The 12,938-nt window shown below is 44.1% G+C and overlaps 1 protein-coding gene across 1 annotated transcript in view; it reads right to left on the bottom strand.

Annotated features, from left to right (window-relative positions):
- Positions 1 to 12,505, bottom strand: part of LHFPL3 (LHFPL tetraspan subfamily member 3) — a 187,528-nt gene extending 175,023 nt beyond the window's left edge. The window contains exon 1 of the mRNA XM_075494580.1: positions 12,037 to 12,505. Coding sequence (XP_075350695.1) covers positions 12,037 to 12,505 — 469 coding nt within the window. The remainder of the gene's footprint in view (positions 1 to 12,036) is intronic.
- Positions 12,506 to 12,938: the final 433 nt, after the last annotated feature.

Genomic DNA, 12,938 nt, shown 5'->3' with positions numbered 1-12,938 from the left:
GCTTGTTTGGTCAGAACGCCAGGCAGGAACAGAGCCCCACTTGACAGATCTACAGATCTTGGTCACTGTCTATTTTTAATCCTAGAAGGCACCGAGATAGGAGTGATACTGTTTAAAAAACAGGGCAAATGGGAGTAGACTAGAAAAGAGAATGAATCAGATGAATCAGTTCTGAGAAATGAGAAAGAGAGGAACAAGGCATGCTGTTACAACATCACATTCTGTAATCTCTTTCAGACACTCATCTGTTTCCAGTGTACAGCTCAGTATTTTACCGAATCTCCTCCCTTTAGAAAGTTGTTGCAGAACCTTGCTGCTCTAATAGTTAGAAACCTTCTTTTAATTTCCAGGCTGAAGTGATTTATATCCAGATAATACCCATTTGTTCTTGTCCCACCATTAGCCCCAAGTTTAAAATCATTAGTTTTCACTCTACAGTCCATGGACTCAGGAGGGGTTCATAAACTACTCCTGAGGTTTTTAAAGTGTCATGAAGCAAAGCAGACCTAACAGGCTGTAATTTGCTCTAACAATGCTACAGGGCATGTAGCATCATCTTTGGAGAAAGTTTAGGCAATCAAATCAAATAAAAGTGAAAATCACTGGCTTAAACAGTTTTCCTTTCCTCTTGTTTTTTTAGCCCTTCCATATGTTTTTAGACAGCAGTCATGGACATCTTATCAACCTTCCTCTCTGTACATTAAACTAACCAAGCTTTCCTAGTTTTCTCCTTGCAAGAAGTGTCACTGGTCACTGGTTTTCCTTTTTGCAGCTATTGCTGTCTCAGTCAGAATTGGACATCAGTGTCCAGAATCCCACATGAAATATCACAGTGCATCACGTAATGATGTCAACATTGCCCTAAATCAGCTGGAAATACTTCATGAAATACATGCCAGGATCACATATGCCCTCTTCACAGCTGCACTACATTGCCATCACATTGCCATCCTTTGGTGAACAGATATACTCAAGTCCTCTCTTCACTCATTGCTGCCTGTCCTCAGCTGCATGGCCTTTCATTCTGCTCCAGTGAGTCCATGCCACCACCATCACCTCGCTCAAGGCTGACAAACAGTGAAGTGTCAGCTTGGAAATGACTGTTGGTGAGCCAGCTAATGATGCCATACTAACTGATTAATCCGATCAAATACAAATGCCTGACATGAACTAAATGCAAACGATTGTGGCTGGTAAGCCATCAGCATGTTTGGACTACTTTGGACTATATTTTTCTGCTATAATGACCATGAATTGCAATTTCAAGCTTTTTATTTTACTGATGTTCTAATATGACTTCCCCAGTAATAGGAAGGCTAAATACTAAGACACAGTAACCAAGTAATAATTAACTTTCTTTAGAGGAACATAAAGCTACAAGGATGAATAATTTTATTTTCATGGAAAGTCTAATACTTCTCTCACGGAATTAATCTTAAAACTTTGAATTAACTCTTTGCGAAGCTACACTGAATATCTCTCAAGTAAAGACTCAATGCATAACAGTTTTATAGTGTTCAAAGATGTATTAGCCAAGCTGAAGATACCTGGGGAAAATCTGATTTTGAAACACACCATCTACATCAGAGAGAAGGTTCATTTATGATTTTTATGCTCACGGGTAACATTCTCCCACTGTCTCTAGGTGAAAAACTTTTTTGTGGTTTGTTCTACATTTTTGATCACTTCTTCCTCTTGCCAAAGGTTACAAACATCTTTCTTTTTCAAGGTCATTACTAAGTCTAGTTTCAAAGCTAACTACATTTCATGCAAATTTTTCATCCACAGATTTTTTTTATTGCTAATTTAAACAAAGAAAATCAGAAATGAATACTATGGCACTGAGTTGCAGTTACAAATTGGTTTAAATTAAAAGACTAAATCCCATGTCACCTTAACTTTCCTGCACAGATAATTCTTGAGCTCCTCATTTTGAGACTTTGCTACATATTGGTTATGTCTACACAGATAAATTACGCAGTGCCAGGGAGCATTCCCAGTCATTGAAACTCGACTGTCTACACTATTAAATTGTTAGAATTGTCCCACAGCATGTGTCACAGGAGTGTTTTTAGTCTGTTCCAACTAACAATCTTCCAAAATATTGCCAGGGCACAGTTTGCAAGTTAGGACATGCCAGGAATGGTTCCCAATAGTCAGTATGAGTCCGGTGACCCAGTTTTAGAAGGTAAAAGAATGTAATAGTATGGACACTGGCCAGTATGCCAGCTAACTCTGCACCAGAGCATGGTTCTGGACGTGCTTAATTTGCAGGTACAGGCATAGCCACTGCATCCCTCTGTTGGGCCCTGGCAAGCTGAGAAGATGACTTGATACAGAAATGTCTAAGCCTAACTTTGAAGACTGTTAATCTCTGAGAAGCACAGGATCATTTATGTAGGTCTTTCATGCTTACATGCTGTCATCTGGGCTGTTGCAAAACAACCCTCTCCAAGACTCCTCTTGCCCACATCAAGAGACTCCATGTTACAAAGAGCTGAGGAGCTTTTCTGCAGCCACTCCAGAAGCCTGTTATTGCAGAGGAAGAGGCAGGAGGTCAGACAGGAGGAAAATACACTGCTGCTAGCCTGCCCTCCTCCCCTCCCTGCTAAAATCTTCCCTGATCTTAAGAGACCTTGTCCTATTTTATTCACACTTCTGCGGCACACCAAGTTCATCACGACAAATAAAGTACTGTGGGGCGGAGGTTGCAGAGGAACAGTCTAGCACTGCAGTACAAGACACATTCTGGCCATGTTAATGGTATGAGATCACTCACCTTATTCAATGAACTTCTACAAGTAAGGCACATGACTTTTGACTTTTAGCAGTAAACAAAAGAACCTCCCAAGGTTTCACAAGTAGCGTTTTCTAAACCTCTCAACTCAGAATATTTGTCTTTGACCTTGCAAGTACAGCATGTCTAGCTTTCTTCTCTATAAACTTTTCCTTTCTGAAAGATAACCAGAAAAATAAGGAAAGTGGAATGTGTGACAACTCATCAACTGCTTGTAATAATTTATTTCTAACCATTTATTCTGTAGCTCTCTCCTTCTGATGCAGTCTCAATTACTTGATTGAATAATATTCTCTGCAATAGCACATGATGTGCTTGTGTCAAAGAGGCTCTCTACAGAGGCCATCAGCTACCTTTTAAAATCAATGAAATTCATAAATTTGCATCTGGCTTCTCAAGGAGAAAATAAAGGAACCTTTTCCCCTGGTACATATGACCTTCTCATTCTAAGGCCAGCTTGTTTCAAGTCTTCTGCATGTTTGAATGCCAACGTGAAGAAGGATAGTATCTTTCTTAGAATAGATAGATCTTGAAGTCTATTATATTCCCCTTCTTAAGGATTCTAGCCATAATTCTCTCTTAGTAATTGGGATTTGCACACTGTTCCACACCGTAATGCATATTCTAGATATTCACTCTGTCATGCTGCCACTGCATTTTTAACAATGCTGATAGCAACCGATGTTACCGAATTCTGCAGAGTTCTCAGGCTCTAGGCTTGTTCATGTCTTTTTTTTTTTTTTTCATTTCACCATTTCTGAGCAAAAATGTTTTTATTTTTTCCTTTGTGATGCCTCACTACTGTGACCCTGCCATTCCTCACAGCTGGATCTTGTTAGTTTTCAAATATTGAGTCCACGCTGTCTGATCACACCACAGATTTTCTGTTCTGATATGTTTGCTGTCTTTATGTTTGCAAGATCAAAGCTAATGCTGTTTATACCATGGTGCTAAAAAGGTTCACTTCTCAAAAGGTAAAATAACCTTAGTGTTTGAAATCTAGCCTTCTTTTATTCCATGCCTTCTACTACTGATAATATCCATATGTTTCTCCTCTTCCTGGCTTCATTTTCCCATATAGCAATTTTCTTCATTAAACTTTTAGAAGGAATTTTTGAAAGAACTCAGCAGCAGCCATATCCTATGCCAGTGAAGCCCCTTCAGCTGAAGGAAGTAGAGCTGCGCCCACACCAGCTGCTTTCAAAAACCCCACTCCCGTTTCTCTTTCCCAACAGTATTCAAGTTCTCAGCTCCCCACATTTCAACAGGTGAAATTCCCCTCTTTCAAATTCTCTCCCAGTTTCTTTCTCCCTTCCTTTCTCCGCTCCCATACATCTTTTTTCAGTGAAATGGAATTTGTCCTCAAATCGCCTGGATAACTTCATGCATTTCCTTTTCTATCTTACTATTCTGTTATCTTAGTGTTTTTCAAACAGTGGACCACAGCCCCCAGGTTGTTCATAAAAGGCAATTGGGAGAGTTATAAGATGCTGAAATTTTTATTACACTCTAAACCAAAAGAAAATATCTCTTCTCCATTCCCAAAACACTTTATCCTTCAAAAACAAGTTTTGCTATCAAACTCTCAAATCACTCGTACCAATAAATGATATACACTTCTTACATGATACATTTTAGCCAGATTCCCTCTGGGATCAAGACTGATGAGGCTGTGTGATTCTGAGCCTGATGACCAATTTCAACCAAATTTGACTGATGCTACAAGCCTCCAAGATACTAAATTTCTGCAAGTTTTGTGAAAAAGCTGGTTCCCGGGCAGAGCAGAAACGATCCCAAACTCCCACCAGTAGAAAGACAGGGATAGTTTATCCTTCAACAAGTCTAGGTAGCAACTTGAGGACATCAAATCAACACAAAAATAGCTTTCTGCCAGCTGTAACACATGCTGTGTCCTCGTCAACCACACAGATAAAGAGCCTGTGAGAAGTTGGAGACTTTAGCTACCAAAGGCAGGGGATGATGGGATGTAGGAGAGAACTTGTGATATTGTGGGGACAGGGTATTTGGGGAAAGAAATGACTTGGAGAGGGTACACTGGGGAACAGCATTCCTCCCTCATTTCCACTGTTCACAGGATATACCTTTTACCTTCATTTTTATAGCCAAAGTATGAAATACATGAAAATGTTTACTTCAAACAAAGCAATGAAACCAAAAAGGCTGCACAGCCCCATCACTTGTTTCATCCACAACTTCCCAATAAAACCTTCAGTTCTTCATCTTTCCAACCTACCCAGCTAACTTTCCGACTCACATGAGGACCTGAGCACTTCCCAAGCCAGTATGGCAATACTCATCACAGCCAGCGTGACAGCAGCAGAGCGGAGGCTACCATGGGGCACTCCCAGCCCAAGGATGAGGGAGGCACTGGGGATCTCTGTTAAGCCCGACAGGAAACTTTCCTCTGGAGCTGAACAGACAGAAAATCATATTGGCAGCACGATTTCTCCTCTGGGAAAAAGAAGCACATGCACCAGGCCCGCTTGAATTAGGAGATGTCCTTATAGGCTTGATGAGACAGTCTATTTGTTGGCAAGCAGAGCACTCGGCTCTTTCCCTGTTCCCTGCCTGCCTGCACAGCTCTAGCACCCCACTTCCCCAAGACACGTAGGCAATCCTCATTTTACCATGGTCAGAGGCCTCAGTATCCCCGATTTTTCAGAATTTTCTCCCCGAAGGTCCAACCCCCACTACTGCTCACAGACCACTAAATAACCTCTGTCACCTCACCCTGCAGATGGGGTGAGGGGTGTTAATGCTCTTACTAAAGTCAGCATCAATGGTGAAACTCAGTTCAAAAACCTGCTCGATGTTCCCGGATTTGCCTTCCTCTCCCTTTGGCCTCCCGTGTGCCTCTTGCTTTACAACTGGGGTACATGGTGGGAACAAAAGCTGGCAGCAGTGCTGGTTAAGGTCCTTTGCTTCTGGTGAATTAGGCCGTGCCTCTTAGAAAGAGGCACCCAATCTTATGTAAAGACTTTAAGTGAAGAAGAAACCATTGTAAAGATAATTAACAAATGAAACTTAACAGGTTACAAATGTATATACCTCATGGCTAATGCAAATTGGTGTAACTTCAGTTCCAAACACAGCATTTGTCAAGTTAAGGAGCACTGCATGACTTGAAATCTTCCCCTGTAGGTCCTCACACACCATAATCTGTCAATTTTTAATCTTCTTTTGAATAGCAAGAAATTTCATCCTTTTAGCTCTTTTTTTTTCATTTATTTAAATCGGTCCTGAAATGCTTTCAACTTTATACTTGAAAGAGAGTCTTGACAGATGTTTGACCCGGACAGAACGGGCACAGGAACCCCTGTGGGCAAGGGCAGTCCAATTTTTTGCATACACACTTAGGGACCACATTGGCCTTCTTAAGTGCAGCACTGCAGTGAGAGCTCACATGCAGATGCCCATCTACCACAGCTTCTAACTTCTCTTTTAAATAACTGTTTTCCATAACACATAATTTTCATAATTCTCCCATCGGTAGGACGCCTCCTACATTTTGATCCCCAGAAGTCTTACACTGCATTTGGTGTATTAAAATACAGGCTGTTGAAGCAAGCCCAGGTTATTATGACATCCAAATCAGCCTATGGAATTAGCTATCCTTACTATAATTTATTAAACAAATAACTATAATTTATTAAACAAATAATTTTTATGCCACCTACAAAGTTCAGCAGCCATAAGTGTGTATTACTCTCCCAACTAATTGTTAAGGGTACTGGGGCTACAAACAAGATCCTTGTCTGACTCCACCACCCTGCTCAAACACTGGCGCAAGACTGGGGTTTTTTCTAGCCTTCTGGAATTTACCCCTATACCAAGATCTGACAAACAGCAGTAACAAAGGCTCTGAGAGTATCAAGGTCAAGCCTTTTAAGACTCTTATATAAAAGTCACCTGGTCCTGCAGACTGATTTCAAGTATAAATGCAAACAACAACACAGCTGCAATGAAGAATTTCACCTTTTCATTCTGAAACAATTCCCTGTTTTAAATGAACTTTTAACTGTGGCATGTAATAACCTCTCTCTTATGGCTGCTTTGGCTCCAAAGAACTGGCATTTGAGTGATATGAAACCAGTTTTAAGAATTGGTTTAAAACAGGTCCAGGGGAAACCTAGGGAACCACAGAAAGACTGCTATCTGCACCACACAACATCAGTAAGAACTATGGAAGACAACAGAGTATGTCAGCACATGCACAAACATGGCATATTTGTGTGATGAAAGGAAGTGAGTAAGGCAGGACCGGCATGCCTATGTTAAGTCAGTTTTCACAAAACTACTAGAGTTCTCCAAAGAAGTAAAAAACAATGCATACCGTGGAAATTTTCATTAACAAAGTCCACTTGGATTTCCAAAAGACATTTGATAAATCTGTCATTCATAAGTCTTAAAAAAACTAAACTCCCAGAGGATAAAAATAAATGTCCTTGCAAGGATAAATAATTAGAAACAGATGGTAGGAGAATACTGTCAATTTTCCAAGCAGAGAGAGGTCAATGGTGGAGTCCTGCAGGGATCTGTGCTGGAACTTGGGAGCTGCTCGCCTATTTATAAATGATCTGGAAAACAGGGTAAATGGTGAGGTGACAAAGTTTGCTGCTGATATTCATTCAGGGTAGCTAAGATAAGGGCTGACTGTGAAGAAAGACTTTACGATACTGAGTGACTAGGCAATAAAAAGGCAAATTAAAGTCAATGTAGATAAACAAATATGAAGTCATTTCTTTGAAGGGAAAAAACCTAACTACACAAAATGATGTGCTCCAAGGTGACTATTACCACTTCAGGACTGAGATCTTGGGGTTATAATAGGTAGTTCTGTGAAAACATCAGCCCACTGTTCACTAACAGTGAAAAAGTGAGTATTAGAAATTACTAGGAAAGGAACAAAGAATGAAAGAGAGAATATTATTATGTCTCTGTATAAATGGCTAGTTTGTCTGTCTTGAATATTGCGTGTAGTTCTGGTGCCACCACCTTTGAAAGGACACAGTAGACTGGAAATGGCTTCAGACAGAGCAGCAGGGATGAACATAGGCATGATACAATCTAACAACTAAGGAATAACTAAGAAGCCAAAGATACATCAGGTCTCAAAAACAGGTAACTGAGGGGGTACAGCAAAGCTGTAATCAGGACCAGCGCAGGGAAGGTGTCTTGAAGTCCCCTGTTCACAGCCTCTTCCAATACATGAGCTGGGGGGGAATCAAATGAAATGGGCAGATACAAGGTTTAAAACATAAAAAACCCTACTGAATCTTCACACAACACGTATTAAGCAGTGGAACTCCTTCCTCTGGGGCACTGTAAATGCTAAAAGTTTACACGGGTTCAAAAAGTGACCAAAGTCATAAAAAAGAAATTCCAGCAAGAGCTTTTAAATGCCAAGACTTATCTCAAGAAATCCCTGAACACAAGTGCTGGAGGACAGAGAGTACAGAGAGCAAAATGAGCTTTCACGGCTCTGATGCTCCTGTGGGCTCACGTTACAGACCACTGTCGGAGATCACCAGACTAGCTGGGCCTGTGGTTTGACAAAGTAGAGGTTTTATGTTGTTTTGTTCCACTGCCCTGTTATTGTGGGCATCTCCTGAAAAATATATATATTGGTTTCATCCTACTTGTCCATGGGACAAGTGCCTTCTATGCCTTTCTTTTGCTTTCTCCACTTTCTTTCTTTCCTGTAACTTGCAACATCCTAGTAAAGAAAAAATGTAATGACAAATATCTAATGAAAAATAATCACAATGACAGAACTGAAGTGTTTAATTTATTTAACTTACAAAGGAATAAATCTCAAGAAATATCTTTATTTGTGAGGTTTCTTGCAAACTTTAGATGCAGGGTAGTAAAGAGCGATAATACCTCATTTCTAACGCTTTCACTAAGTGTTTGTGTTCATGCAGCTGCTCAATTTAGGTACGTGTACACTCAAGTGTTTGTACACATAATTTTGAAATTGCAGAAGGGGAGGCTAGGGGATGGAGAATGAGGCTGCCAACACTGGCTCTCAAGATACCAAGTGTACCCTGACAGTATTATGCACATGAACAGACAAAGCAGTTTAAGCCATGGCAAAATCATAAGGGAGTCTAATATATGTTGTCCTCACGTACACAAAGGAAATAGCTTTTTTCCTAGGATTTTTCTGCTTAATCATGTCTATGACATGATTAGACAGCAACAAGGATTGAAAATGCATGTGTCCAAGATATTGTTTATCTTTTCCTTATTTAAAAAACACCTCTTCAAAACAAGAGCTATATCATGCTGACAATTTATAATGACTCATGCAGGACAGAATGCGATCAAAATCTTTCTTTTAAAGAAATTAGTTCCTAAGCTTTTATTTGCAATCCTAAATCAAGCATGATCCCAGGTCGAGAAACTGCTTCTAAGGAGATTTAAATTACTTCAATTTTAAGTATTATTATATGATCTAACTGAATGCTAACACTACTAAGGTACATAACAGCAAGCAAAATCAAAGCTATACTCACACACTTGTTTATTTTACTGCTTCAGGTTCAATTTTGTTTCTGTACTATGCAGAACTATATGCATATGTAGATGACATTACTATATTGTTATTTGTGAGTTAAGCATCTTAAGCTTATTATTGCCTATTACTTATACCCTCAAAACAGTAAAATAATAACAGAAGTAGGTCATATAGCTCATAGAAAACCTATCAGAACTCATTATAACTCTTGTCCTGCACATTTTATTCCAAGTTATGCTTCTGTCCCACCACCATTGCTTTCTTCTTCAAAGGATGTAACCCGAACCAATATGGATTTTCTGGTAGTTCTCTCTCCCTTTGAGGAAACTTTTTTGAGGTCATATAGAAATGAAGAGTCAGGTAAATACTGAATTAAGGTACAACATTCAGCGAACAACAAAGTCAGGCTCTTTCAACACCCAACATTTTACCAGTTCTTCCAGGGCAAATGTACAAACTGGGAAAGATGGCCAATAACCACTTGGCTATACATGATTCCGCTATTATTTTAATTTTGGAGGTAAGCAGTCTGAAGTGATTCTGCTGCCGATGTAAAACTCCTTTTGTTGACTTTTAATGCCAACAGTGTATCTACCAGCTTTGGAGATGACAAAAATTCTGTGTTATTTTGCCTGAAAACATATCTTCAGCGCCACACCTGCACATGTCCAGCATGGTATAGACTGGTTGAGCTCCTGTAGATCAGCTGCATGCAGTGGTTTCTAAATATTATTATTCACCTGTGCAGAAATGCAGTAAAGGAATCAGATTCATTTTTATCTACCTTGCACTAGCTTCTGTTGGCATGAAGTAGTGGAACCATATAAATAAAACACCATTATCTCTGATGTTGGAAAGTGTAAGGGATTTGGAAATTGTGCTGTCCTACTGCATACTGGACATGAACAAAACAGGCTGAGGATGCACCAAACCAGTGAATATTCATGCCACCTTTTACCAGCGGAGCCATAAGGAGAGGAGACAGCTGAAAGCAAAAGTCCTTAACGGAGCAGAGGAGACATCAGTGGTGCAAAGATGAAACAGTTTGCTCTGCCTGGAGCCAAGTGACATGACCGTGTACAATTAATAAGACCGTATCAGAATGCACGTTCCTGAACAAAGTAGCCACCAGCATCAAAGAGGATTCCCAATGCAGAGATAATGAACCCAAACCTAGTTTCACTGGAATCAGGGAAAAATCTACCATCCTCAAGTGACTGCAGATCAATCCCCCAGTGATAACGAAAGAAACCATATGGAAACTTAAGTGACAGAAACAGAATAAAAATATATATAACACACATAAAAACAGCGTCGCAGAGAGAAATGATTAAAGCTGTTTCATACAAACCAGAAATTTCCACTAAGCCTCATGGACTAGGTGGCAAATTGAATAATACTGAAGCTGTTCAGCAAACAACTCAGAAGAATTATTGCTCGGAAACTGAAATGAATGTAGGTCAATTAAGGGGACTGAAAAAGTGACTGTGAGCCCATTTTGGAGACATTTTGCTGTTTCCCTAACAGCTTATTCCTACAAAGCCAAAACTTCTCAATTTCAGGGTTTTGTCAGGAGGACAACTAGAAGGTATGCTTTGATTTTAGGATTTTTTTCCCCAAATTATTGAAGAATTGATCTTTTCTATCTCACTAAAACTGATTTTATTACTATCTCAACTCTATAGACCATTCTTTTCTCCTCCTCTGCCTCCCAGCTGCACAGAAATCACCAGTTCTCTACTAACTCAGAGGGAAAGCTGTGTTGGAAATGCAGAAAGGGATGTCCTGGTGTTCTCCCTCTTTCTTATCATGCGCTTTCCCCAGGGAGACACTGGCTGTGATGGGGAAAGTCAAATGAAGTCAGGAGACCTTCTGAGTCAAAACCAGCAACTGAAATGAATCTTTTTTCTTTACACTCCTAACATACAGAGGAAAATAAACCTTGTGAACGGGGGAACAGACCCCAACAAAAACTCATGCATCTAACATCCAATGACCTCAGCTGCCCTTCCAGTTGGCCAGCAGAAGACCTCACCGTCCCCTCCGGCCGAACGGAAGCGGGCTCTGCCTTGACCAGATGGAAACCAGGGCTCAGGACTAACCTTCAACAGGCTGGCAGTTGCCTTCACCCACCGTCGCCCGCTCGAGGCGTCCCCACGGCCCCCACTGCCATTTTCTCCTGACCTTTAGTGACAGACCAAGCGCTGGAGGACAGACTGGGGCTGCCGCTGCCCGACAGCCCTCCCTGGGGCCGTTTGATGCTCACGGGTCGGTTCACAGGCCGAAGCCGGACAACCGCTCCGGGCACCCCTGCTCCTCGGGGCGGGGGGGGGGGGGGGGGGGGGGGGGCGGGGTGCGAGGGGCTAAGGGCTGAGCCTGACCTCGGCCCACGCTCGGTACCCACGCGGGCGGCGGGGCGGCCCGGGGCAGGCACCGGCACCGCTCTGCAACGCTGCTGACGCGTCCCGGCCCCCCCGAGCATCACCTCCCCGCCCGCCCCGGCGGGGCACCCCGGGCCCGCGCCGCCCGCCCCCCGGCCGCTCCCCCTGCCCCCTCCCGGCCCGGGCTGCCGCCGGCGCCGCAAGTTTCTCCGGAGCCGCCTGTGCCCCCCGCGGGGCCGGGGAGGGCAGGGCCGGGCAGGGCGGCGCGGAGCCCCCCCGGGGCCGGGGCCGGGGCCGGGGCCGCTGCCCCCACTCACCCGAGGTCAGCTGCATCCAGGCACAGATCTTGTAGACGGTGGCTGTGTTGCAGAAGAAGAAGAGGATGAAGCAGACGATGCAGGCGATGATGAGCATCATCGAGAGCCCGATGAAGAAGGAGGCAGCTTTGAAGGCTCCCGAGGGAAGGCTGGAGAAGTCCGTGAAGCTGCCTCGGCAGGTGAGTTCCCGGCTGAAGCCGTTGCCGATGCAGTAGTGGAAGAGCCCGAAGTAGCCTGCCTGCGGGGTGTCCACGCCGTCCCCGATCCAGTAGGGCTGGATGAAGCACACCACGTTGACGATGGCAAAGCAGATGGTGAAGATGGCCCAGAGCACGCCGATGGCCCGCGAGTTCCGCACGTAGTTGGTGTGGTAGATCTTGGCCGCCTCCTGAGCCGGGAGCATCCCCGCTGCTGCCGCTCCTGACGAGCCTGCTCCTGTCGCCGCCGTCCCTGCAGCCGCTCCGGGCATCCTCGCCGAGAAGATCCCCCCTCCCCTTCCTCCTCCTCCTCCTCTCCTCCTCCTCCCCCCTCGCTCGCTCGACGCGACGCGCTCCGCCGCCGCCGCTGCGTGCGAGAGCCGACGAGCCCCTCCGCCGGGCTTCAGCGGCTCCGCGCCAGCAGCAGCAGCAGCGGCGGCGGCAGCACCAACACGGCCCGCCGCCGCCTATCGGGGCTCAGCGCTGCCGGCCGCCGCGCACTGCCCGCCCCGCAGCCCGCCCTCCCGCCGCCGCCCGCGGCTCCTCGCCGCGCCGGGCGCCACCCGCCACAGCGCCCGCCGCTGCGCCGGCGGGCTGGGGGCACGGCTGAGGCGCCGTCCGTGAGGAGAGGCGGCGGCCGGGGAGGGGGCGAGGGGCCGCTGGCCCCCTGCCTGCCTGAGCCGCTCATGCTGCGTGTCCTGGGAG

This window comes from Mycteria americana, chromosome 1 (assembly GCF_035582795.1).
Source record: "Mycteria americana isolate JAX WOST 10 ecotype Jacksonville Zoo and Gardens chromosome 1, USCA_MyAme_1.0, whole genome shotgun sequence".
Taxonomy (NCBI): Eukaryota; Metazoa; Chordata; class Aves; order Ciconiiformes; family Ciconiidae; genus Mycteria; species Mycteria americana.
This window is presented reverse-complemented; position numbering and strand designations above follow the sequence as displayed.